General features: G+C 39.4%; 1 protein-coding gene across 2 annotated transcripts in view; it reads left to right on the top strand.

Annotated features, from left to right (window-relative positions):
- The window catches only part of LOC307027561 (FERM domain-containing protein 5-like), a 75,566-nt gene that overhangs the window by 31,475 nt on the left and 16,184 nt on the right, over positions 1 to 27,907 (top strand). For both annotated transcript variants that reach the window (XM_079662508.1, XM_079662507.1), the window contains exons 2-4: positions 24,303 to 24,407; positions 25,632 to 25,674; positions 25,842 to 25,920. In XM_079662508.1, the coding sequence (XP_079518634.1) occupies positions 24,303 to 24,407; positions 25,632 to 25,674; positions 25,842 to 25,920 (227 nt within the window). The remainder of the gene's footprint in view (positions 1 to 24,302; positions 24,408 to 25,631; positions 25,675 to 25,841; positions 25,921 to 27,907) is intronic.

Here is a 27,907-nt window from a genome sequence, read left to right as displayed (position 1 = left end):
ACAACTTGTTCTGGCTAAAATACATATTTTTAAAAGTCAATCAAGGAGTAATATTAATGTCTTTTGAAGAGTAGATTAAAAATACAATTTCTTTTAGAAGAAATTATTGCCACAAAAAATCAAAGGCTCAACACAACATGAAATGGGAAATAATGAGCTCTAAAGAAGGGTGGGATTAAAGGAACAATAAATATGCTTGCCATGTTGTGTTTTTGGTGTTTTTTGGTTGTCAAACAATTTTTGTTTGTGAAATGTTGAAGTGATCCTACTAACTGTATCTTTATTTCTTCTGTTTTTGTTTTGTTTTTGTCTGAGATGGGAATGTCATCTCCTATATGTTGTTATTGTTATGTCCATGTTTGTGTCTTTAGCCTGTACCAAAAAATAAAAATAATAATTTGGCGGCCCACTTGCAATGCCTTCGCATACCACTAGGGGGCCTCGGCCCACAGGTTGGGAACCGCGGGTGTAGATCATTGATACACTAAATGCAATTTAATGTAGAATTATGCATCTTACAAAAATGGTAACGAGACTTTAAAAAAAAAACCAAGATAAAATGAACTTCCAAATGGATTCTTTATTTTGGTGTCTACACTTGATCAAATGTGGGAGCCATTTATCTCATGATCCACTTAAACTGGATTGGAGTATTCATCGTCACATTCCTTAATTTACCCCTTAAACCCCTTAAACTCTTCTCTAATGGTGCGATATTAATGGTGTGCTCCAATACACCCCCATTTTCACTGTGTACATAATTTTTGCACCATTTTTTCCAATTTATAATATATAACAGACATGTTCTTTTAACCAGTGACATGACGGTTTATGCTTTAGGCCAGGGGTCGGCAACCCGCGGCCCTCGGGCCACATGCGGCCCTTTAAGCCCTCTGCTCTGGCTCCCTTGAGCTTAGACAAAAATAAGAAGGATATAAAATAAAAGTATTTGTAGGACTATTTATATTTTGTTGCATGGTTGAAAATGTTTCGTATCTTGTATTTTGAGGTGATACTGTGACACATAAATAAAAAACAAAACGGTTTTAATTAGGTCAACTCAACTAAAATATGCGTCACATCCTGCTACGGTCCCGCGCGAGCGCCTTTTCTTGGAGGCGCTCGCGCGGGGACCCCCGGCTCGATGAGCGAACTATGGTTAAATCAAAGAAAAGTACCGGAGGAACACAGGATTTAATTCTGCGTGGACAGAGTTATATGCTTTCACAGCAAACGATGCTGGTTTACCGGTATGTTTGATATGTAGAGAGAAGTTGTCAACGGTGCTGCAGCCTTTACGTATCGAGGAACAACAAGGGAGAGGAAAACAGCTGACGATCTTCAGTCATAATTCAATGGGGTATGTAATTCATTTCAGAAAACACTTTTTGTTATATTCCATGGAATGCTCTTAACGTCCCGATAGCAATGAATATATTAAATGCTTTGACAATAAATACATACAAAAATTAATCTCTGGAAGTCGTAGCGCTGTAAAAAGCACGACCAATCATTTTAGCCGGCCCGGCTAAAATAACTGGATGGCCTACCTGCCTGTCAGCCTTCCATCTGTGCACAAACTTATCTCGTGGCCTTGTTGATGATGCGCGTTCGTGTTTGTTGGAGGAGGGACTCTGTAAGAAAGTCTGAAGGAAGAGGCATATTTTTTCCGGTTGTGTATTTTCAAATTCTAGCGCACTCGAGATGGTTTCTCCATTCTTACCTACCCTACTTTTAACTCTTTTTAGGTTGCAGCTATATGTTTTATTTATTTCAAAGTGGGCCCATTTTAATAATATTTTTTCCCTTCAAATGTGCAGAGGACTCCCCAAGTGCTGTGTTTAATTTATTTTAAAGTAGGCCTGTGTATTATTTTTAATTCTCCTTATCAGAATCAGAATCCCTTTATTAGTCCCACAGAGGGGAAATTTGCAGCGTTACGGCAGGAAAGAGCCACAGACAGCTTAGTGTAGCATATCTGAAATGCGTTAAAAAAAAGTACTAAGTTATAATATAATAAACAATAAACAATATGCTAAAAAAGTACTAAGTTATAATATAATAAACAATATGCAAAAAATAAAATAAAAAAGTTACATAATTTTCAAAAATACAGATCAAAAACAAATCAAATCTACAAATCAAATCCTGTAGCAGTCCTTATAGGAGTTCTTTGTTTCTTATTAGAGGTTAACAGTTTTATATAATGTAATAAATAGCCTAATAAATGCAAAAAAACTGTACTTTTTGTCTGATATAACAATAAATGCAACTTTATTAGCTATCAAGCTATGAAATATGTTTTGCGGCTCCAGACAAAAAAATGTTTGGGAAAAAGGAGCAAAATGGCTCTTTTGGTCAAAAAGGTTGCAGACCCCTGCTTTAGGCTGTAGGAGCAGAAGTTTCTCTTATAATTTACTACTTGTTTTTCTCCACTGTGTGCATCACTGGCTTTCCTATCTCTCTACACCTCCACAAGGTTCAGAGTTTCATACTGAACGACAGACTTCTGAGCTGTGTTTTTGCATATGTGTGTATTCAGTGTTACAGGTTCTGTGTGGGTGGCTGATCACGGCTCATGTGCCGAGGTTATGTGGCGGAGATGAAGAGGGCTGTACATGCCTGCAAGTCAAAACACTGGAAATACAGTAAAGAAAGACACATTTTCTAAAGAAAACATCAGATTTTCAAAAAGAAATAGTTAAAATCAAGTATAAAAAAGAGTATGAATGTTTCTTTATATAAAATGGACATTAATGACCTAATGTAAAACCTTAAGGTCTCGACAAACGTGATAAGATAATATCTTCCTTGAAAAACATATAGTTATTTCTGGCATTTTGTTTGTAAATAAAGGCGTTTAAATGGAGATGGTTTGCCTGCAAAGAGGCTTTTTTCTCTGTGGGTAGATGCTGAGATTATAACAAGTGACGGGGTAATTATGCACCTAGATAAATGACTCTCAGCAGGCGTTTTTTTAAATGATCTTATAAACAAAGGAGATGTGGAATTGAGTAGACGGGGTTGAAATTATGGTAAATATGAAGTCATTTTGCTCCACAATGGAAAGTTTTGCATATATGGAATAGTTATTGCGTTGATATCTACTTTCAAGAAGGATCAATCATTTTTTATATTAAAGGGGACCTATCAATCAAAATTCACTTTTTTATGTCTTTTATACATAAATATGTGTCCCCGGTGTGTCGGGGGACTCACGCAGCGTCAAAAAATAAAACCCTCTCTCTTTTCCTCTGTACCCAAATCTCTAAAAAACGGGGGCAAAACGGAGCTGATCCAGATTTGCATCCGATATGACGTCATATCGGCAATGTGGACCCACAGCTCTATCAGAAACGTTGCTATCAGAAACAATGCCCGACTGTTTTGGACGTAATATGGTCGGTGTTTACATTAGCATCACTAACACTCAGAGCTAACCTGTACTGGAGAGCATGTGTGTGAAGAAGCAGGAAATAAAAAGGACCTCACCTTGTGGTATAACCGGCAAGAGAGAAAGCCTCTGAGCTCCATACTGTTTCAGAAATAATCCTTGATAATCCATTATGTGGCGTTTCATCACCGCCGGTAATCTCCCGCATGAGCAGGCATAAGCTCCGCCCCTCTTTTTTTAATCAATTCTTTTTTTTTTTTTTAAAGCTTTATACCCCAAATCAGCACTTTTGAAACAGGAAGTGAAATAGAGGGATATGAGGCACGGCTATAATGGGTGATCTGTTTGGTATTTTGAGCAAAACACTTCATAGACATGTTTTTTATATTTTTTTATATATCTGAGACCTATGCTATTGCCTAAAAATAGCATGATAGTTGACCTTTAAGTATTATTGTTGAATTCATAATTTAAATTAGCTTAAATAATAAAGAATTTCTTAATGATTAGACGATCAAGACTGTGGCCAGTGTGACAAATAAGTTAACTGTCTGGCATTGGAGTGTTTAGGAGTATAAAAAACGAAATCAATTTATACAAAGCAAATACCGCATAGAGATGATGCTTGTTCGTTATTCTTTTATTTAGCTGCATTTCTTAGAATCTCATGGTCCCCCAAGCAAGTGTATGCAGAGGTCAGAGGCTCTTTGAGATGAATGCAGGCGCACACACACTTACACACACACATACAACACCTTTTCATCTTAGCAGCATGATTCACAGTTTTTTATATTTGTAGTAAGAAGAATGGACTAAGTACATCGTGCTTGGTCCTTTCTCTCATCTCATCCACCCACAACAATGACCCCAACTGTAAGGGGAGATGGCTGAGTGTAAAAACAGCTGGTGTGAAGTTCCTTCAGTGAGAAAAGGCCTGAAGAATGGTATCCTCGTGTTGTGTAATCTTATGATGCTCTAGGATTCTGGATAGGGTCAGTGGTTTACTGAGTTTCTTCTATCCCCTCTTATTGTAAAAATCGTACAGGTTCCAGGGTTCCCTTTTTGCCTCAGTGGTGTGTCTAGATCAGGGGTCGGCAACCCTAGGCACCTTAACCAGTGGCACACTAGGAATAAGTGGAATAAGTGTGCAACATATTTAAATTGTATTTTTGAATCCTGAACGAGACCGCCGCCAGAGCGCGTCTCCCGTTACCTGCAGAAGGAAGCCATGCACGCAACGCGGCCCAGAAGGATCACTTCTGGGCCCCGCTCTCTTTAACTGCAGTCGACTTGCTGCTGCTTTCCTCCGTGGTGAAACGATCAGGGGTGAAGTGCTGCCGGTCATGCCGGCACAAATTGCAATAGCCTATAGGCTACCATGGCCGTATCCACCATTGAGGCCACCGAGGTCCGGACCTCGGTAATTTTTTCCGAGTTTTGTATACAAAACTTGTGAAATAATTGCACTAAACGGGGTTCTTTGTAGTAATTCCATTTAGTGACAATGGGGGCGCTGCATAACTACGTAGCCTCGATTAAAGCAAACAGAAGAAGACGACATGTATCAACAAACCACCGCAGCCCGGACTTGTATCTAAACTAGCTAGAGAGCTAAAGTTAATTACATTCATCCAATGTCAGAAAGATTACCTTTTAACAAACGTCGTAATGCTTTTCTTTTATTTCAATTTGAGTAAAACAATGGAGATATAACATTGTATTGTTTTCTTTTTACACTGACTCAGATATAATGAAAAGACTACGTCAGTCGAAGCTCAGCTTTGGTAAGGAAGGGACAGGACAGGCAGAGAGAAAGAGAGGGAGAAAGTGATGGAAGTCAGGGAGGAACTGCAGGTACAATCACACAAAAATAATGTAGGCTTAATAACCCCATCGATATCTATCTATATATCTATCTATATATCTATCTATCTATTTATCTATCTATCTGTCTATCCATCTATTTATCTATAACAATAGTCTTCATTTACAATATAGACAATAGGCATACTTTTAAAACAACATATATCTATTGCAGTTATGATGTCATAGTAACATACAATTGTATAAAACAAAATGTGCTTATATTTTTGTTCTCTTTTGAGAATCAAACAAAACAGATTTAAATTAAAAAAAAATGTAAACAAACAAGTGAAATGAACTAAATAGCGGAATTGCTTTTAATTCACTGGCAGGAGCAACAAGTGAGGAGGAGCAAAAAGTGAACAAAGAAGGAGAGGTTGAACAAAGAGAAAGCGTAGAGGAAAGAGAGAGTAATGAACAGGAAGAAGGGAGAGAGACTCAAGAAGATGGAAGAGAGGCTGCAGGTTATGGAAAGGAGAGAGTCATGGAAAATGAATGTTGACAATGTTTTGTGATCATTTTAGCCTCTTCTGCATGTCCAGATCATTAATAGTTACAATCAACTGATTGTTATGTATTACACTTTCAAAAATAATTGATGCTGCAGCCAGCCCACTGACATGGTTTGAAATCAATATATTATCCATTTGTGACCCCCCTCAGGACTTAAAAAGCGCCTAACTAGATCATGAATATCCCCAAAATCTCAGGGGGGGTGGGGGGGTATACCCCCGAACCCCCCTATTATGTTTGGACCTCGGTATTTAGGAAATCCTGGATACGGCCCTGTAGGCTACCCATAAGGAGCTGCACAAATGCTGCAGTTTTTGCGTGGCTGTGTCTTTAGTTGAAAGCCCAGTGGCGATCTGCTCATGTCTCATCGAAACTAATATGCTACACAGGGCCATCGGTGTGTTCTGGAGAATCACAGAATGGACGGTCGTCATTATTATTATGCCGTTTAAACCAATTATTTAAATGTATTTAAACGGCATCATGTCAGTTGGTGACAGGTGAAAGAGGTCCACACACTGCTCAAATAATTTTTAAAGAACTTTACAGGTACATTCAGCTAAATATAAAATTTTAACAGGTTAATAGACACAAGGAGATAAAAGGTATGATAATAAAAATAAAATAAATAATGATTTCTCTCCGACAGATAAGACACAAGACAACTGAATCGATGCAACAATATAAAACCCCATAAAACAAAGTGAACACATAGGTACAACAGAAATACAAATATAATAGCAATAAAAGGTAGCTATGAGAGGGATAGTGTTTTAAAGCTGCTGTGGCTCAGATTTCTATTCAGAAAACCCTTCCGGCAGTATCCGGACGGTGTGACAGCACAGTGACGATCCCCGGAGGAAATAAACCAATTTACCCAATGCAAGTGTGCTCATGGTGCATTCTGGGGAGTACGAGGAGAGATAATGGAAAACCTTTGTGTGGAGGACATTGACAATACATTGTCTGAGATCATGTGGTACTCCGGTGAAATAAGATAAACCTTGTGCATGTGTGTGTGCCTGCACGTATACATGGCTATTTCCTGGTATGTGTGTGTGTGTGTGTGTGTGTGTGTGTGTGTGTGTGTGTGTGTGTGTGTGTGTGTGTGTGTGTGTGTGTGTGTGTGTGTGTGTGTGTGTGTGTGTGTGTGTGTGTGTGTGTGTGTGTGTGTGTGTGTGTGTGTGTGTGTGTGTGTGTGTGTGTGTGTGTGTGTGTGTGTGTGTGTGTGTGTGTGTGTGTGTGCGCACGCCGCTCTGAAACACAACAACGTCCTTCCGAATCCTTGTCTGGGTGCAAGCACAGCAGAAGCAGGGCGCCTCCTCCCATCGTGATCAGTAACACGTTTGACCTGCTGTCTGCTCCGTCAGGATGAGCGTATCGGCTGTTAGCACGTTTTACAGAAGGAACCTCTGTCAGCAGAGCGCTAAGCCTTGCCCTAATGCTCTGCTTACTGCATGCTGCCAATATTATTTCTAAGATAAATCTGTGTTTTTAGGTACAAGGCAATGTTTTAGAGCAGTTACAGACACTCCTACACTCTTCTAGTATATACAGTTGCAAGAAAAAGTATGTGAACCCTTTTGAATTACCTGGATTTCTGCATAAGTTGGTCATAAAATGGAGGAAGCCACTGCTGTCCAGAAAAAACATTGCTGCACGTTTGAAGTTTGCAAAAGAGCACCTGGATGTTCCACAGCACTACTGGCAAAATATTCTGAGGACAGATGAAACCAAAGTTGAGTTGTTTGGAAGGAACACACAACGCTATGTGTGGAGAAAAAAAGGCACAGCACACCAACATCAAAACCTCATCCCAACTGTGAAGTATGGTGGAGGGAGCATTATGGTTTGGGGCTGCTTTGCTGCCTCAGGGCCTGGACAGATTGCCATCATCGACGGAAAAATGAATTCTCAAGTTGATCAAGACATTTTGCTGGAGATCTTAAGGCCATCTGTCCACCAATTGAAGCTCAACAGAAGATGGGTGATGCAACAGGACAACGACCCAAAGCACAGAAGTAAATCAACAACAGAATGGCTTCAACAGAAGAAAATAGGCCTTCTGGAGTGGCCCAGTCAGAGTCCTGACCTGAACCCACTTGAGATGCTGTGGCATGACCTCAAGAGAGCGCTTCACACCAAACATCCCAAGAATATTGCTGAACTGAAACAGTTTTGTAAAGAGGAATGGTCCAAAACTCCTCCTGACCGTTGTGCAGGTCTGATATGCAACTATAGGAAACGTTTGGTTGAGGTTATTGCTGCCAAAGAAGGGTCAACCAGTTATTATTCCACCCTGCACTGTGAATGTTTACATGGTGTGTTCAATAAAAACATAAAAACATATCATTGTTTGTGTGGTTTTAGCTTAAGCAGACTGTGTTTGTCTATTGTTGTGACTTAGATGAAGATCAGAACACATGTTATGACCAATTTATGCAGAAATCCAGGTAGTTCCAAAGGGTTCACATACTTTTTCTTGCAACTGTATATATCCTTTATTTAACCAGGTACAAAGTCTCATTGAGATTAAAATCTCTTTTTCAAGAGCGACCTGGCCAAGAAGAGCAGCATGAACAAAGTTACAACAGATAAAAAACTGACAATAAAAGCAGACAGTGGTCGTAAAACACAAATGAAATGGCACATTATCCAGTCAATATGCAAATGAATGAAACAATGGATTATTGTTCTCTGTCCTTTTAAGATGGACTTGAATTCCCCCATAGTGATACAATCTGACAGTTTCAGCTCCTTCTGTACTTTATTCCAGAAGGTAGGTCATACTTGATGATTGAGGGGAATCAGTGGGGATCCTAGTGTCGGTGGGGGGCCCTAGGCAAACATTCACTGGGGGCCCCTCAATGAGAAGCAACATTTTACGGCGCGCTATGCATGGGGCCGCCTTGAGGGGGTTTCTCGAAATGTCGTTGCAGTAAATTAAAGGGTGTTTCATGTTGTCGTTGCTGTGGACCTTCTTAATATACCCAGGGTTCTTACGGTCATTAAAGACCTGGAAAAGTCATGGAAATTAAAAATGCTAATTCCAGGCCCTGGAAAAGTTATGGAAAACAATATTTTTCCCAAAGTTTGGGAAAAGTCATGGAAATGTAACTAAGGTTGCATCAAATATAATGTATATTTTAGCTAATCGCCGAAATAGTAATACTATAATGATAATAAATACTGTATCGTATAGTAATGAAAAGTAAAATGGCATTTAACTGTTTAGATAGGCATAACATGTTTCATATGCAGACCTTATTTTCCTGTTCCATGTTTAAAAAAAAACATTCCGAGTCATTTTTTTGGTCATGGAAAATTAGGTAAAGGTCATGGGAAAGTCATTGAAAATCATTGATGGAAAAGTGTAGGAACCCTGTGTACCTTCTTTGGGGGGCCCCTTCTGGTCCGGGGCCCCAAGCAGTTGCCTTCCTTGCCTGTTCGCAAAGGTACGCCTCTGAGGGAAATCATTTCCATCCTTTCTTTTCTAGAAAGATGCTATAAAGTAAATCACTTTAAAGTAATGATCTGCTTTTAGCATCTGGGACATTACACTGGTTTTCACATGAATGCATCAATGATTATAATCCTGTAATATATATCATTATGATCATCATCACTGTGACTGTATTAGCCCTTATGCATTATAAAGTGCTTTTACTTTAGGTATATTCTAATGTTAATAATGTTGTGTTTTCACTAAGTCATATTTTGAATGCAAGGATTTCTATTTCTACACTTAAGTAAAATGTCTCTTTCACCAATGCTTTTTGTAGCACTGTTCAATATCTGATTCATCCACAATCTTGCAGAGGAAATCTGACCACTTACCTTTTCATGGTGTGTGAACTGGTTGCTCAGCCAAGTAATAACAACTTAAATGTTAGCAGTGCTCTTTCAGTTAATCTTGTATTATGGACTGCCATTATCCGGCCTAAGAAGCTGAGTAGTTGTTGGTTATGTGACCTGAGGGCATTTACCTCCATTAGAAAACCCTCCGTTTTCAAACCACTTATTTGCCACTTTGTATTGTAGGGTTAGCATTAGCACCATCACCACTATTGTTTCCATTGATACTGCTTTTGAATTGAAAATCAAGGGAATCATTATTTTTGAACCAAATGTCACAAAAAGTATGCTAAGATACAAAGCAACTAACTCAAACAGCCTCTATTTTCTGAGAAACTAAAAAGTGTCTTATAGAAACTTCATTATACCATATGTATATACTACTGCCTCACCAAACTGTGGGTCAATCAAACCAGTTGTGTCATTTCTACATGTGTAAACATTTACACTGTCCTACACAGCAGCTGTTGTATAGTGATTTGTTTTGAATTGGTAATTGTTTTGTTCGTTAAGGAGAATTACTTGTCATTTGCTGATTTCAAAGCTAATCAAAAGGTTTTAATCTGTACATTTTTGACAGTTAGATCCTGTTTGAAGTTCTGTCAGTTGTTATGCTGATTCAGAAATCACCGTTCATATTTTTCTAAGTTACTATTCCATATAGAAGCTGTAGGGTAACAACAAGCTGAGTCGCCCCTTTTTCCCAGCAAACCTCTCATTTAAAATAGACCATAAGGTTAATAAATGCATTATTTAAACACCACATATCATGCAACATGATATGAAATGAAATGTTCACATTCAATTGTTATTTTGTTGAACACTGCACCATTCCTATTTGTCAGAATCACAGAGGCTTCTCGAGAAACCAGTCCACCCATTATGCATGCAAGACAATATTATTCTTCCAACATAACTAAGTATTTTGTGTGAGTCTGTGTGCCTGTAGCGAGCTCTGCTGTAATTAGATCTTAATTGGAGCTAGTGCAGGTTTAAAGGAGTCTATTTGCAGTAATACAACTGAAGGAAAATAGTTGGTACCATTAAAAAGCATGGTTTGATATATTGTTATCCTACCATTCTGTTATTCGGTTCAGTCAAAAATGTAAATGCTTAGCTTTAATCTAGCCAACAGGAAGGTTTGCAATTGAAGTTTTGGGTCTAACCAAGCTCTAAGAATAAAGTCTCATGCAGAAGACCTCTGACTAATAAATGAAATCATGGAGAACATTACTTTTCTATTTGCAGGATGTCTCCTGTGATCATGACCAATGTTCTAGATTTCTGGCACAGTTTAGTGGATCCAATTTAAAATGTCCGCTCATTTCTTAAAAGGCTCGGCTAAGAATGACAGTAATACTTTAATGTGTGAAAAATCATGCGTCAGTTACATCTTGAGGCCAGAGTCGACTCACTTGCTTTTTGAAACTGACAATGACATCATTACTTATCTGTAATATAAATACAACTAAACTGTAGGCCGATTTCCCAGAATTAAACCGTTAATAGTATTTCTTGATGAGGACAGACTGATTTAAGTTTCTTAGCTTTCAACTACTCAATACAAGTCGTCCTTGTACCTCACATTTGCTTGTTAATGGTTTCTAGAAAGCTTTGGATGATATAAGCTCACATTATACACAATTTTCCCTTTACTCATCGCAAGCTTGTAGCATTTTAACAGCTATTCAAGCTAATAAAGTTTTGTTTCTATGGGTACCTGACTTGATAGCTTGCGCTGCTTCATACAGCTGTTATGTGATTGGTTGCGTGTCGAAAGGTCAGCAGTAAACTAGGTCAAAGTTGAAAAATGTGAACTTTAAGCACAGCGAACAACATTTCACAAATGTAATTTCAACAAAAATAAGAAACTATAACTTATTGGCTGCACCCGGTTATTACCAGTAACTTTCAAGGAGACGTGCAATATATAATATAGGCTATATAATTTGAAATGGGGGGGGGGGGTAAGGTGTGGGTGCTTGACAGTAGGAGTGGCCTATAACACAAGGTGCAGATATTCTAATTTCCCTACTATGACATACGAGTCAATGCACATGGAGATGCATGCATATATGCTTCTACAGCTAGCTATGTTGTTAATAATTCTGTATGCTCTGTCCTTGGTGTATCTATTCATGCCATACCAGTCATATTGTACTGATACAAGAGAAAGACGTTTAGGCAAAAACTGGATTCTCAAATAGCGCTGACGCATCTGTTACATAAACCAGTACAGGTAAAGATCTGTGTCTATGCTTGGGGCAAGAAACACTGAACACTTTTATAAGTCATCTGATGTTGACTCAAAACAAAGTGCTGTAGAACAATGCAGTGTTTTAGTTGGCATACCTTCAAAAATGTATTGTTTGTAAAGGTTTAAATATGAGTGTGCAGAGAAAATGTGCATTGCTGCAGTCTTTGTTTGAAAGCCAGATTCAGTGCCAGCTCTTACCTTTCTCTGCGGAGCAAACATTCAGCTGCACACCCACTTGACTTTCAAACATTGTCCTGGTCTGAATACTCTTTCTTTTTTTTAAATTGATTTCCAGTTTCTTTTATTGTTCAGACCATTAATGTACGAGTGAAAGACGCTTGCTCGCTTCTGATTTTTGCTCAAGATTTGTACACATCATTAACTTTTGATTTGATTTCTTGACAGTAAGCCCTGGATTTGAATGTGTTGTCAGAATGTTTGGATGTAAAGTCAACAGAAATATGAGCAATACCAGTAATGTCAGTGCAATTTTACATCTGTTCGCTTATAGTTGATGGGAGTCCAGGAGTAAACATGACTTACTGTAGACTTTGACAATGTTTCATGCTGTGCAATGGCCTAGCTTTCCATTTGGGTATGACTGGCAATTTATCGTAATGAAAGTACTCGTGTTTTGTTTGGAAATCACCAGAAGGCAGCCAGGGCAAGCAAGATATACAAAGATACAATAAATATGTGATATCAGCACAACAGAAAGTCCACAGATATTTCCTGTTTATACTGCCAATAAGAAAAAGAAATAACTAATATCTGAGTATCACTTAAAAATCATTAGCTTATTTGAATAAGCCAAACGTATGTAATCATAAGCATTACTTATTCTGAGTTTGTAACTTCATGTTTAATTGGACGTTGCTTTGGAAAAAAGTGTAAGCTTAATGACATGTAATATAATGTAATAGGAAACAAAGCATGTTGAGAAAATACCTAAATGTCATCTAAAGTTTAAGACTCTTCAAGGACTCTTTGTTAGAGCATTCTCAGTCCCTTGAGCCGGGGGTTAAAGGAAGGACATAAAGAACAGGTGCTCAGGGGTTTGGCTTCTTTTCATGTCGTTCACATCACTGCCCTTTTCCTGGAGAAAAGCCTGAGAGACTTCTCAACTGGAGCACCAAGACACTCTGCTACCTACCTTTTTGTACTCTGGCTTTCTCTTATCCTTTATCATTTTTCTCCTCTTCCTTTTTCCATTTTATTGCTTTCTCCTGTCTCTTCAGTTATAGCGTGAAAGCAGTTAGGAGTATGGTTGCCCCCATAACTCTAATGGGTTTCTCTCAGGGACACTTCTCTATCGTGGCATATCTTTAATGGAGCTCCAAGGACTGTGAGCTGCTATCTAAACAGGAAATAATGTACTCAACTGAGCTGACTGTAAAGGCAGAGCAGCATCTCTGAGACCAACAGCAGTGAGATGTCAGCCTGCTGACAGCGAACATCTTTTCAAGAGGATCACTGTCTTTCTGTCTTTTACCTAAGGGAGTGTTTACAGGCATGTGAGGGAAGATAAATAGGGCTATCTGTTTAGTCAAGTAATGTCATACCTGAAAGCATGTTGTTTTCCCTTGAGTTGGGATTTCATTATAAATTGAGAAGCTACTTTCCTCATAGGGGATTTTGTCTTTACTTGGATGTTTGAAGTTATATAATGTGCTATTCTGCTAAGGGAGAGAAACTATCTTGTGGTAATATTAGAAAAGAAGTGTAATCCTTACTTTCTTGTCCTTAATCTTTGAAGTAGTAGTTCAACCTGTGAATAAAAACAAATATTCACTTTGTTGTATACAACTATGAAGAACACATATCATTCCCGTGCCTTTGTGCTAACTATGGAGCTAGAGCCAGACGTTAGCTTAGCATGAACAATAAAGCAGAAGGAAACTAGTCACTCAGTACAAAGTTAGAAAAGATATCTATCAGCACTTCTTTAGCTCCTTGATTAACACACTTAACATAAGATTGCAAAACATTTACAATCTTTATGCTAAGCTCAAATAAGCTCATCACTTCTTGCCTCTGGGTCCATGGCTCCATCTAACTCTCAACAGGGAAGTGAATTAAAACATATTTCCAAAATGTTAATTCCTTTAAGAACTATTGTATGTATGCTTTGCAAACATCTTTGATCTGGAATCAGACACACACTATGTGTCACGATTCTCATGTTATGTCACGTTTTTAGTTTTGTATGTCTGGTTATGGGTGTTTTCCTCCTTGTATATTGTTTGGTCCTTCTTCCTGTGTTTTTCCCCTGTCGTTAGTTTCCCTGGTGTGTCTAATTGTCTGATTGTGTTCACCTGTTGCCCTTGTGTTTCTCCTCCCCTGCCCGGCTGTTTCTCGTCCTGTGATTACCCCTCTCTGTATTTAGTCTTGTCTCTTCCTGTGTGCAGTGTTGGTTCATCTTTTGTTGTTGACTGTGTTCACCGGTGAGTGTTCTGTCTGTCCAAGTTCTATTCGTTATCCTTGAAATAAAGGTATAATCAGTTTAATCTGCACTTGGGTCCTGCTACCTTCGCTCTACCGTAACACTATGACTCCAATGTTTGCATCCTTAAGTATAAACAAAATGCTATTACAATGTTACTGCTTTGAAGTTCTGCTCAAGAGTGAAAATACTTGAAAGTACAATAAAAGTGATTACAGTGCAAAAGCCCAGGAACATAAAACAGATATTCTCACAGCATTAGATGTTTCTTGAGTTATGTTGAGGTTAAATCCGGGGACATGTAATATACTGTAGCCACCATGCTGAGCTGCAAGAAATAATCACCACCATATATACAGCCAAGTCTAAAGTAATGTCTCTGCCCGCCAAATAAAGATCGGCTCATATACAGTTTTCTGGAATTACATTGAGAGGAGTGAGTCTAATCTATAACTATGAGTCATCCTCAAAGAATTACCAGTGAAAATAGTTTGTTCCCAGTCTTTAAAAAGAATAGAATTTGCCTGCATGTTGAGCTAATTATACCGAGAGACCCAATGAGACCCTTAGGCTGTAGTGCATTTTCTTTTACAAATGCCCTACTATTCATCATTATGTTGTTGGCATCTGTTCATTACTTTGAAATTAGACAAAATGTTTACACAATGGGCCTGAATAATACTCGAGCTGTCTGCAGGTGACATTGTAATATAACTGATATATTGCTCCCATTAGTTTGTTTGAGAAGGTTTGTTGAGTGATAATCTTCTTATACTGATCACTGACAGTCACATCCACTACGGTCTTTCTCTTCTATGAGTATGCAAAGTGCATATTACCATATCATGAGATTACAGTAAGCCATTTTCAGGCTTTGTTGTTGCAGCCTTGGAGGCAACACTTTTTGCAACGGTCAAAATCAGCATAAAGATCACGCAGTGAGGAACTGAAATACGTATTGATCAAAAATGCAGTTGGGCGCCAAAGAAGCTGTCGTTGTTTAGGACAAGGAAACCATTTTCCTCCACTTAGTCACCTGCTACCCAGGAGCTTAGAGAACTACCTAGCGTAGAAGCGGTAACCTTTTAGGACCGTTCGCTCAGTTGTTTGCAATTTTCATCTTCTAGTTTAAAATGACACCATCATTTATTGATGTGGTGTTTCCCAAGCTGATATAGAACCCCTCTCAATAATTAATCTGACGCAAGGCTTATCCAGGCCTGAGCGAGGTGTGCTGCCGCTCCACTAAGGACCACAGTGATCATTTGGCCCCAGTCTGGGTAATTTCCATTTATCACTTTTATTATAGCTGCGATGAAACCCTGCGCGTGCTTCCATAAAGCACTTAAGGTCCTCTGCTTGTTTAATACATTCCTCTCTCTCTGACAGGAGGACTGCAATAATCTCATTTACCCATGAATCACTGTGGCTAATGACACTTCTGCCCGCTTCTCACATCCCCATGCCATTACACGAGTCTTGTCAAAAACATATCATATTTCATAAATAAAAACATACCTAAATATGGAGGCATGCAGATGCACACAGATGTTTACTGATACTGCTGTGACTATTACAACCACCACAAGCCTAACAACTGATGTGTCTATTACTGCAACAACCACTTCAGCCGCTTAACAGCTCTTTTCAATTTCCCAGGTCTATCTTGTGAGACTTACCCAGAATTCTTTGCCTGATCTTCTGAGTACATATTTTCCTCTGGTAACAAGCTCCGGATGGCTCGTAGCATGAGCCCCGCCACCCTATCTTCCCTCAGCTATTCCTCAGGAGATACTGTCATAAAAACAGATGATTAGATACTGCCTTTCAAAAGTCCACAGAGCATGTGTAGACTGGATGAGCAAGCACACATACACAAGGTGTGGAAAACAGCTCCAGGAGGTCCTGATGGTGAAATCAAATAACAAACCTCAATGCATTGAATGGAAGCTGACAAGATGATCTTTTTGGCGAACTCTTCTCCAAGGTCCTATCAGACACTGTGCAATACATTGTTTGTTTAGGTTTCACTTTTAGATCACAGTTCACAATGTGGACTGAAACATTGTAGTCTTGTTATTACCTAAGATTATATTTACGACGACATTTCTTCATGTGGTGAGATGTATATATAAATAATGATTTAAATGGTTGATACACATCACAATATAAATCATTGCGTTGCCTAATGGAGACCTGAGCTTCTGAGCTATTACGACAGATCAACTTGTGCTCTATTTTATTGTTTTATAAATATATGTTGAATTAGAAATTGGACCAAATAAGGAGGTTGTGATCTATACACGCTGTACATCTGAGGAAGCTGTAAGCAGGTGATGAATGGAGTTTAATTTCTCTGGGAAGTTGGTTTGGGTTGCTAAGTGTAAACACCATTTGTCAAAAGGACTGTAGATATGTTATGGGGCCAGCTTCACAGATCTAACCCTGATTAATCGCACACGAGGGGCTTCAACTGGTCTGTAATGGATACAAATATTTCAGATGTGTTGTTAAAATCAGGACACAGTGATATTTAGTTACTTCAGCAGATTAAGAGAGATCTACATCTAGATATATAACTTGTAGAGAAAACATTCTTGTTGGTAGATTAAGTGCAGCTATTCACACACTTAAAAACAAAAAATCTGAATCTGTCAGCGACTGTCATTGCAGACTAATTCCAATTCCAATGAAGCCATAAGGAAACAGCCTGACATAAAGCTCATTAATAGTTCCGGCTATCTGCATCGTGATGTGATGACAGTAGGTAATATTTAAACCACGCTTTGCCGGATCTGAAATGTGTTGTCGTTTTACTAATTCAACTCAATAAATCAGTGTTTAAAGCCCAATTACTACAGCCAACTCAGCGCTCATATGAAAACTAAAATTGGACTGCATTTTTGAATAATGTATGGTGAAACATTTAACACATGCTCACCTGACATTTTAGAATGATTGCTAGACATTTACAGTACTCAGTTTCCTAGATTGTACTATTTATATTTATGAGATGCTAAAGTTTATATATTTGCACAATGTGGAACTTTATAAATAAAAATAAATCACAATGCATTCACATTCAGTGAACTAAAGCCATTTATCTCAATAGCAGATTATTTTATTTCTCAATTCCATGATGTTTAGACCAGTGGTTCCCAACCTGTATATATCATATTTAGACTTTTTTTTTTCTTTTTTTTTTTACTTATAATTTCAAAGCAATACATGATTGTCACTAAAAGCCTTGTCTCTACATTACAATAAAATATTCAAAATAATTGATTAATTAATTTGAATACAAATTCAAGTTAGTAGCTATTATAGGCATAAAAAGACAGAAATGTATAATTCTTTCTTTAATAGAAATGTTTCTTCTGCCCGTAAAGTGTCCAAACCAGGCTTTTCTGGATAAGCGCATTTTTAAAACATAGTCATTGTCCATGCCGGTTTCAGTTGGATTATTTTTCACAGTTGCTCCGATCAGATCGGTCTCCTCCATTTTGTAGATTATTTACGATTTATTTACGACTTTTGAATCCACATAAACACAACGGAAAAATCCGGCATACTTTGAGCATGTGTTTTAAACAGTTTAATCCCTTTGTGAATTGTTTCCACTTTTGCTGTCCTTTAATTTCTTCATTCAGCGGGAATCCAAATGAATTAATCCTGAGTCCAAGAACCATCAAAGTCACTCCAATAGTGCTCCTTAATTACGCTTTCATCCTCCTTTAACAAAATACTTCACATTCATCCAGTTTGTGACAGCAATTGTAGCATTTTGAGACTTTGAAACTTTAATTACCGCTGTTGCGCCATCGCCCCCCCCCCCCCCCAGCAACCCAAGAGAGAGAAAAGCGTGAGAGAAGCAATTGCCACACTGAAATCACATGGCCACAAACCACAAAGAAGATCTGCAGTTTATCTATTAACAATAAAACAGAGCTTAAGGTGGCAGCATATAGTATTGCCTCTCTGCAGCCACTAGTTAGCTGCAGTTTCGCTCTGGGTTTAAATCTCATAAGGATGTTGAAGAACACTTAACTTAAGATCAATAATGTTTCTGCCTCAGAGCCGGCCTGCGTTTCCCAGAGGAGCCGCGGCCATTGCACTGAAGTTCAGAGTCTCTCATCAGTATGCAACACAACACCACATATTCATCAGAAGTGTTTGGTCAGCTGCCTGAGGGCAAGAGAGACTCTGCTGCTTTATTCTACCACCGTCTGATCGAGCCAGACGATGAGAACGGAGCAAAGTTATAGTGAGCTTCGATCTCATCGTTGCAAACTGCATCCGAGTGCGGAGTCAGGTAATTTAGCAGGAACAATGGGATTACCTGCACTCCTTGTAATGCACGATAGAAGACTCCAGATCACAAGCGCTTTATTAAATCCTACCATTTAAAGTGTGTTGTAACAGCTCATAAATCCATCGTACAAAGTGTGTGTGCTAACACTGGTTCTGTGCGCATGGATTTTTTTTTCAAGGAGTCAGATTTCCTGTTTAAAGAGGAGATATCAAGCTCATTTTCAGGTTCTGTATGTTGTGCCTCTACTGTGACATGTCTCAATACTTTAATGTTCAGAAAGCTCTCTATTTTTCTCATACTGTCTGTGCTGCAGCACCTCTTTTCAAACCTCCGTCTGAAACCAGAGCCCAGTCTGCTCTGATTGGTTAGCTGGCTGGCTCTGCTGTGATTGGTTAACCGCTTAGAGATGTCCCGCCCCTTAGTGTACAATGCAATGTGTTGGAGCGCTAGCCAGTAAAAGCCTGCAGTGATGTCACTATGTTGCGGAAGTACACAAAGGAGTCCAATCAAGGCGTTTCAGGCGTGGGGGGGGGGAAATCCCTTTGGAGGGTTTTTGGCTGTTGCAGACCATCTACAAGCACAACAAGCTATATTACACACTACAGGAAAAGGAACCCCCAAAAACCAGAATAGGGCCTCTTTCATTATTGTTATTAATTAATTAATTAGTTTCATTTATTTTCTGAAGTGTTGGACTGTGATGATTTGCACTGTCTCTCTGTTATTGTTTCATAACTTGGATGTGGATCAACAACACACACACACACACACACACACACACACACACACACACACACACACACACACACACACACACACACACACACACACACACACGCGCGCACACACACACACACACACACACACACACACACACACACACACACACACGCACACAGACACACACAGACACACACACACACACACACACACACACACACACACACACACACACACACACACACACACGCACACAGACACACACAGACACACACACACACACACACACACACACACACACACACATATATAGAAAGAAAGAAGGGAAGTCTTTTTTGGGCAGCGCTGTGGTTTCCACTACAGCGCACAGCAGATGGAGGAAGTGGGAGGTTCAGGCTCTGAAGATGTGTGGGAGCTCCAGGTTTCACAGGTGCACCAACGACATTTATAATAGAGGAAGGAGGGCTGAGGCTCCGTCTCTACATGTGTCTGTGTTTCTATTTTTGCTGCTGGGACAGTCGGCAGGCCTGTCCTGGTGCGTCAGTGTGTAAATGGTGACATACAGACACAGTGACAGAGGAGATGGAGGGTCAGCCCACTGCATCCTGGGACCTGGTCTGGCAAGTGCATAACTCGACACAACTGCACATGATATATACTATATCATATTTGGTTTTGGCGTTAGGTTTAAACATTCACTGATTTAATTTGCACCCTTGCAATCCTGCCATTGTGTGCAACTCTTTGATTACTCTTCAGATCATTGTTACAGATTTTGTTTGGACAAGCATTGTATTTGTTCAATTTCAATTACGTTTTGGACTTTTACATTTCATTGAATATGTGTCATACTATATACTGTAGCTTCAATAAAGTGCTGACACTCACAGATAGAGAATGTCTGAACAGAAAGGATACAAGACTGTGGTCCGTCAGACTGAATGCAAAATCTATTTTAAAGGCAGGATGGCTGCATACAAAGTCAATAAAAAGATGCTTAACAAATTCGGCAGGGTGGTGATAATGAACAAGAGTGTTGTCTTCTCATATGATCTCTTGATTATTTCTGGAGATTCAGGTCCAATTATTGTCCAGAGTTTCCTTTTCCACAGATCTAGCACACAAAAAGGCCATTATATGTGTCAGATGCGTTCTCACTCTCTACTCCGTTTGATTTTGGTTACTAGGTAGAGTGTGCTGCAACATGGAAACGTGGTAACTCGCATATTGTAAATTCTGCAAACAATGAGCGGCTCTATTCAAGATGAGCTCAAGTGGACATTAAAAGTAAAGTCTGCTCAATGTCCGGTCCAACATTTTCTGACATTTGTGTCCTTACATACAGCTCTGCCTGCAATGATTGGATCATTTCAGGGTTACAGTGTGAATAGAGCTAAAGACTTGTACGCGCTAGTTGAAAGTTGCATATCCTGGGAATTTATCAATCTGATTATAAACGTACAGAGATTAAAGAAAGAAGGAGTGGAAACTGAGAGGCTGTTCTATTTCCAGATGCTGAGAAGCTCCACTTTATCACTTGTTCATGCACATTAAAGGTGGGGTAGGTAATTTTGGAGAAACCAGCTCGAGTGCGCTAGAATAGAACAAATCTGCCACTTCCTTACAGAGCCCCTCCTCCAACACACACGAACGCGCACATGACCAATGAGGGCACGAGATAAGTTTGTGCACAGATGGAAGGCTGACAGGCAGGTAGGCCATCCAGTTATTTTAGCCGGGCCGGCTCAGATGATTGGTCGTGCTTTTTACAGTTCTACGGCTTCTACAGATGACATTTTTTTATGGATTTTTTGTCAAAGCTCTTCAGATATTCATGGCTATCGGGATGTTAAGAGCATTCCATGGAATATAACAAAAAGTGTATCTCGAGCCGGTTTCTCAAACTTACCTACCCACTTACCTACCCCACCTTTAATTATATCTTAACCTTCACCTTTAAGGCAATCAGTCTGACTTTCTGAGGAAATGTAACCTATTTTCTTTCAATGAGACAACTTTGAAATAAGCAATCTTTCACAACAAGGCTCCATAGTCATTACTGTTGGGGAATCATTTGCCCTGCATGTCCTCCTTCGCCCTCTGACCCAGCCGACCAACCTTAAGGAGGGGCTGCCCTAGCATAATGTTGATGTTGCCAGTTTGTGACCGGGCAACTCTCGGTTAGAGATAGTTATTGTTGTGGGACACCTGGAACACATCCTTCTCGGGTGTAGATGGCCCCGAGCCATAAGCGACAACAAATGTGATTCAGTGTCCTCAGCTGTTTAGTCTATCTTTTGAAGAATGTTGATTATTACACTCTGAACTAGTTAAAACCTTGAGCTACAGGAGGGTTCTTCAGAATTGATTGTGGCATCTCAAACGTGTGGTCAACTCGTGGCCCGTGACATGTCTTGTGAATTCTCAGTCAGTGTTTGCCATCAAAGCTCCAGCTCTCCTCGTGTCTCTCTGAGTCCTGACTCCAATTACTTGAAGTTTCCCCCGGAATTAAAATAAGTGCTATTTGACATTATAGCCCAGGTTTAACCCCACCTAAAGAGGGGCATCCACTCAAATCTCAACATGCCCTGGCAGTGTTTATCCACATGCGACCTGAGAGGTGTTTGTGCTGCCATTTCGTCTGATATTGAGTGAAACAGAAGTGTGAACAGGCTCCGTCATAGAGATTCTCACCTTGTCGTAAACGGTATATCTCAACAGGGATTGTATCTGAAAAGGGTTCAAACAAGGACCCTTTGCTGCTAGTATTCTCTTTTTGGATTGCTTTGCTGTGAATAGTGTTTTGTGTCAGCCGGCCTCTCAGTTCTTGCCCTCTCTGTATTTGGTTTTGTGTTTCTCTTCTCTTTTTCCTCTTCCGTTCTCATATTTCCGCCTCTGACTTTCTCTGACTATGCAGTTTTGTGTCTCTCATGTGAATGCATTGTCTCCTCTAAAGGGCACAGTTGGATATTTTATAGTGTCCATTGCTGCTGAAGGAAGAAAAGCTATACTGTAGCCTATAATACACATAACAGAACATAATACATCAATGGAAATAGACTGTTAAATTAATCCCAAGGTCTCCTGATTGTTATATCAGTAACTGAAGGTGTGTGTAAAATAGCTAGCAATGTCATTTGTGAAAAATAGGAGATCTTTGCATGTTCAAATAACTATTTCAATCTCAAAAAAGGGCGTAATCTGTACTCTGAAAAGCTTGCCCACCGTCTTGTATTTACTTGAATATCCCCACACCCTCTGTATGTGACCTCACTTTATTTCAAAATGTTACGCATTGGCAAAAATATGTTTAGATAGATTTAGTTACCCCAGCAAGTCTAGTTGTTTCCCCACATTTTCAGACGTGGTGCTAAGTAAAGCTACCTGGTATTTCGAGCCTCTAATAACCTCTCCAAAGAAGGTTTATAAATGTAATTCCCAAAATGCTACCGTTAAAACCCTTTCTGTTGCTTTCAAGAAGGATGACAATCAGCTAAACTGGCTTACTGACCTGTCTGGACTGTCATCTGACCTTATCATGTTTACCTTTGCATCCAATGAAATGATGTTGATTCTTTCCCCCCGCTGAAATCATTCATCAACATAATTCTCTAATATGTTGCACTTCTATCCTCTTATTTAGCTGAACAGCATGCGCATAGTTCAGAGCTGAATTTATCTCTTGTAACCAAAGCCCCAGTTATGGCCTCATGTTGTTTTATGCGTCAGCCTCAGCCTTGTTTGCATCTACCTTATGGTTGCCATTAAATCTAAATAAAGACTTCATTAAAATATGTTTTTAATGAGTCTTTTGGGGCAGTCGCAGCTTTATGCAAGAGCCGTGCTCACACTGCCAGGATGCCAGGCCTGTTTCATCTCCTACTCACTGTAACACCTGACAGTACTTTACATTCATTTAGCTTCTTTTTTAAGTTCGAATGAAATTGTATTTACAGTATGGTTAATGGTACAAAAGATATACAAAGTAGAGATAGAATTGGAGGGATGAAACCCTCTTTGATGGCCACACATGCAGAGCACACAGCACACACAGTGACATGTGTTCTCTGCTTTAACCCATCCTAGCAGTACTGGGTATTCATATATGAGGAAGGGTCAGGTTTTTGACAAAGGCTTCTTCCTTCTTCAGCCGTTCCTTTGCTCACACCTCGTCTCACTGCTTGCTTTGTTCTGCTGCAGAAATCTCTCAAAGCTTTCACAGGTGGCTGCAGCCTTGATATGAATATTTGATAGTCCCCATATATCCCCCTTGAGGATGGTGAAATATTAAAGTACTTTTTGGTGGCTGATCTAACTTCTCGGATGCTCCAAAAAATGTAATTCCTGTTGGCAAGGGAAACACATTGTGACTCTACCAAAATGTTTTCATTGTATAATGTGCGATGTTATTTCCTGCTTTAGGCGGTGTCGATTTGTGTGAGTGTGCACATACATGTGAATGATCTGCTGGAGGTTCATTAATTGAATCTGTGAATATGCAAATATCGAGATGGTTAAGATCTGAAAGGAAGTAGCTGGTTTTCTATTTTCTAACTATTAGGGATTCATTTTGTCTTTACTCCTAGACATTTAACCTATTCTGTGTGTTGACATTTACGACCATCCCTGCTTCTAATCTCCCGTAAGGAATGTGTTAATGCAGTCGTATGTTGATACTAGGTTTTATGGCCTGACCTGGTGGGCACAGGGGGGGTTTACGTCTGTGAGAACGCTGGCTTTCTAAGCTCCACAGATGTGAGAGACTTGTGATATGAATTCCTCCGGCCGATGCTTGCATCAAAGATCCATGTTTGACATCAGAACTCCTGCTCGTCCCGTGTCTCCTTCATGAGTCGGTGACTCCCACTGCATTGCTCCACAGAAGTTTCCTCCACTCTATCCTTCTCTCTTTATTGTCCCTCATTATGAATAATTTCTCTTTCAGCGGGACGCCAAGGGACAGTACCTGTTCGACGTGATCTGCCACCATCTCAACCTGCTGGAGAAAGACTACTTTGGCATTCGATATGTTGATCCAGACAAGCAGAGGGTAAGGATTCTATTTTCTATTTCATTTGTTCAGTTTTGAATCAATTCATTTTAATGCGTGACATTGTGACATATCATCATTTGCTTCTTTCTGGCATCTTTCTTTCCTCCTTTCGTTTCCGGTTTCCTACTTTTCTTCGGTCCCGTTACTCTCTTTTCTTTTGTTGGTTTCAAGTGTCATTCTTTCTTCAAACATATCTGTCATTTGTTTCCTTGAATTAAAACTACTTCACCCAAACTGCATAATTTGCCTGAATGAATTATAGCAAACCCTAATGTGCACCAAAGGTTCACAGAGCAAATCACTTAGTCTGTAAAAAACATTTGAATGTGTTCAAAGATAATCTAGCGTTGTGTTCCTTTTTTAAGGATGATCGCACTCTTCAAATGTTAATCCTAAAAGGTTGAATGAAACCCTGTGCAGCAATGGTGGCACATTATCCCAGTCAGTCTTGACCATCTCTACTTTAGAAATCTGTAGATCACCTAGAGGAGCTTATATTGTCTCACAGGCAGTGATGGATGTGTAAGGTATACATGCCAGGTCTTACTCATCTAGTGAGTCTTTTTTCTCCTCTAGATAAATGAATATATGCAGGACAGGTAGGTTAGCCTGCAGGTCAATTATGCAAGCTGGCAAAAGGCCATACTCCTCACTCAAAAAGGAATATCTATCACATAAATCAACACAGTTCTTGGTGGATTTGCATTGCTGACCAATTATCTGTCAATTATTGCAATATGGACTGTGGATGCGATTCAAAAATGCTTTCAAGGCTTGAAGTTGTTTTCTAAAATGCAAAGGGCATCTGAAGAGTGGATGACAGACATGTTATGAAAATGTGAATGCAGGTGTTCCTAAAAAAGTTATTAATTAAAAGCAAGCAGCATCGCTGTGTTTTGCAATGACTGCGAGCGCAATGCACCATTATTCTCAGCGTGTCATCATCTCACTGATTAGAGTTTGGTCTCTCGATGTTCAGCACTCTGACGGAGAACAGCAGTCTCCTGATTATCCTTCATCGCCTCCCTGCATGGAGACGCTGTTGAAGGGGGTGTAAATGAAAAGGAAGCAAGGAGGTGAAAGTACTTCCACTGTGCCTTCCAGCTATGGATTACACATCCTCATGCTCAGCTGCTGAGCAATCAGAGTTCAGGCTGAGAGTTTAGCACCCACAGAGTCTTTGTCCGGGTCTTTACCTCTTTCTCCTTCTCTCTCTTTCAGCATTGGTTGGAGTTTACAAAGTCAATTGCCAAACAAATAAAATGTAAGTATATAATTTGACACACCTCATTAGTTGGTTAAGTAAAAAACATACAAGCATAAATGTGGTTAATATACTCTGCAAACATTTCCGAAATAATGAGCCAGCAGTCCTACCAACCAAATTAAAAACAAAGCATTTCATTTTAAATGTTTGTCTTTCTTCCTCAGCCCAGCCTCCGTTCACCATGTGTTTGCGAGTCAAGTTTTACCCACCTGACCCCGCTGCCCTGAAAGAGGAAATCACCAGGTAAGATTTCAGGATCGCATGATGGGCTGCAGGTGGGGTTAAGTCTAATGTATATCTGATTTGATTTACCTCTCTCAACTTTCGTTATCATTTAATACTATCTCATTATACAAAAGGCAGTACAGTCGTTGAGTGCTCCACTGAATTAGCACTGCAACGCTGTTTCATGTATTGTATCTGGCTCACAATGGTGAGTAGTGTTATTTTTATATAAATCAATGCAGCAGAACTAAATAAATGGTCTTTTTAATTCTATCGATTCTCCTTAACTGGCCAAACTCAGCACTTAAATCACCAACAATGCAACTTAACCACAGACAGCTCAGCAATATTTTTCTGGTGTTATGCTAGCTGCTAATGTAGCTTTGAACCACTTGCCACTATTATTTTCTAAGAGGTTGAGTAAGCAAACAGTTTTCTGAATCAAAAGGTCCAATAACATCAGAAATAATTAGCAAACCATTCAACAGGCAACCAGGACATCCTTTAACACTTCTGATAATGTTTTTCATTGTTTGACCACTCACTGGTAATATCAACAGTAATGTGGAAAAAGAGATGTCTATTTTAAAACAGAAGTTCAACCCAGTTGGCCCGTTAATCCTTTTACTCTCAACCTGGGACAATCACATACAATAAAACATGTTGGCCGTTATAACCAGGATGTAAAATGCTGACATAATAACAACAACTCTGTGGCACTTCAAGACAGATTTTATTAAACCACAGAGGATGTCTCTGTCTTCTGCCTTTCTATTCATTTTCTTGTTTCATAAAAGCAGATCAAAAGGTTTCTTATTCTTAACGGTTATAATTGAATGCCTCTGCAGCACTCTTTTAGATAATTAAAAAAGATGTAACTACAGCCTGTTAGAGGTTTTTATGAATCGTATTTGCTTTAGTCTGAACAGATAATCCTTTTAATAGATGCTGCTTTATGTAACCTTCCCAACTTAATTGAGTAAAACAATTAAATGTAATAGTTTTACAATAAATGTTCAAGGAAAATTAAAATCTCTTTTCAGTACGCCGTCTTCTCTATCGAAATTACTATTCCAGGTCACCTGAACTACACTATTTTAAAGAGTGTTCATATTTGTATTTTGTGCCTCTACGGTGACATGTTTCCATATATTTTAATGTTAAAAAGTTATTTATTTTTCTCATACTGCCTGTGCTGCTGCACCTCTTTTCACCCTCTGTCTGAAACCAGATCCCAGTCTGCTCTGATTGGTTAGCTGGCTGGCTCTGATTGGTCAACCGCTTACAGATCTCCCGCCTCTTAGCCTATCACGTTCAATGTGTTGGAGCGCTAGCCAATAGAAGAGCAAGTGTTACATAGTGATGTCATTATGTCACAAAATATGGAGTCCAATGCAGGCGTTTCAGGCAGGGAGAGAAAGTGCTCTGGAGGGAACTTTGGGATTTAAGCCTTTGCAGACCATTCACACAAAGGATATAACACACTACAGGAAAGGGGAAACCCCCCAAAATCGTTATAGAGCCCCTTTATTTAAATTAATCTTCATCATGGGTCAATGCAATAATGAACGTACAAGAACACAATAAAAACACTATATCCATCCCAACAGTGAGTCTTCGTGCGGCGGGGGGGGGGGGGTTGAATATTTCCGTATTCATACAGTAAGCTGCATTCATGAAGCTCTTCACTTCTTCTCTAGTGAGTGTGGCATCCTTGACAGCTGAACAAACTGCTATGAGAGTGAGGAGTGAGTCTGAGAGCTTCCAAGCGCATGGATCCATGTAAATCGCATCCATCTGCCACGCCACGCAGTGAAATCTCTCTTTTGCAATCTAGTTCTTTTTGATTGAGCCTGCAAGGGACCCTTCCATCCTCCTCCACCTGTTCTGAGTGGAAACCGTCACATGAAATGGCATTCAAGCATAAACATACATCTTCATGTTGCTTTTAGCTATTAATATATCGTAATTTACACCAAGGTGGCGGCAGGATGTAAAACGGTTC

Source organism: Notothenia rossii (assembly GCF_949606895.1).
Source record: "Notothenia rossii genome assembly, chromosome: 2".
NCBI lineage: Eukaryota > Metazoa > Chordata > Actinopteri > Perciformes > Nototheniidae > Notothenia > Notothenia rossii.
The sequence above is the reverse complement of the archived record's forward strand: the minus strand, read 5'-3'. Positions and strand labels throughout refer to the sequence as shown.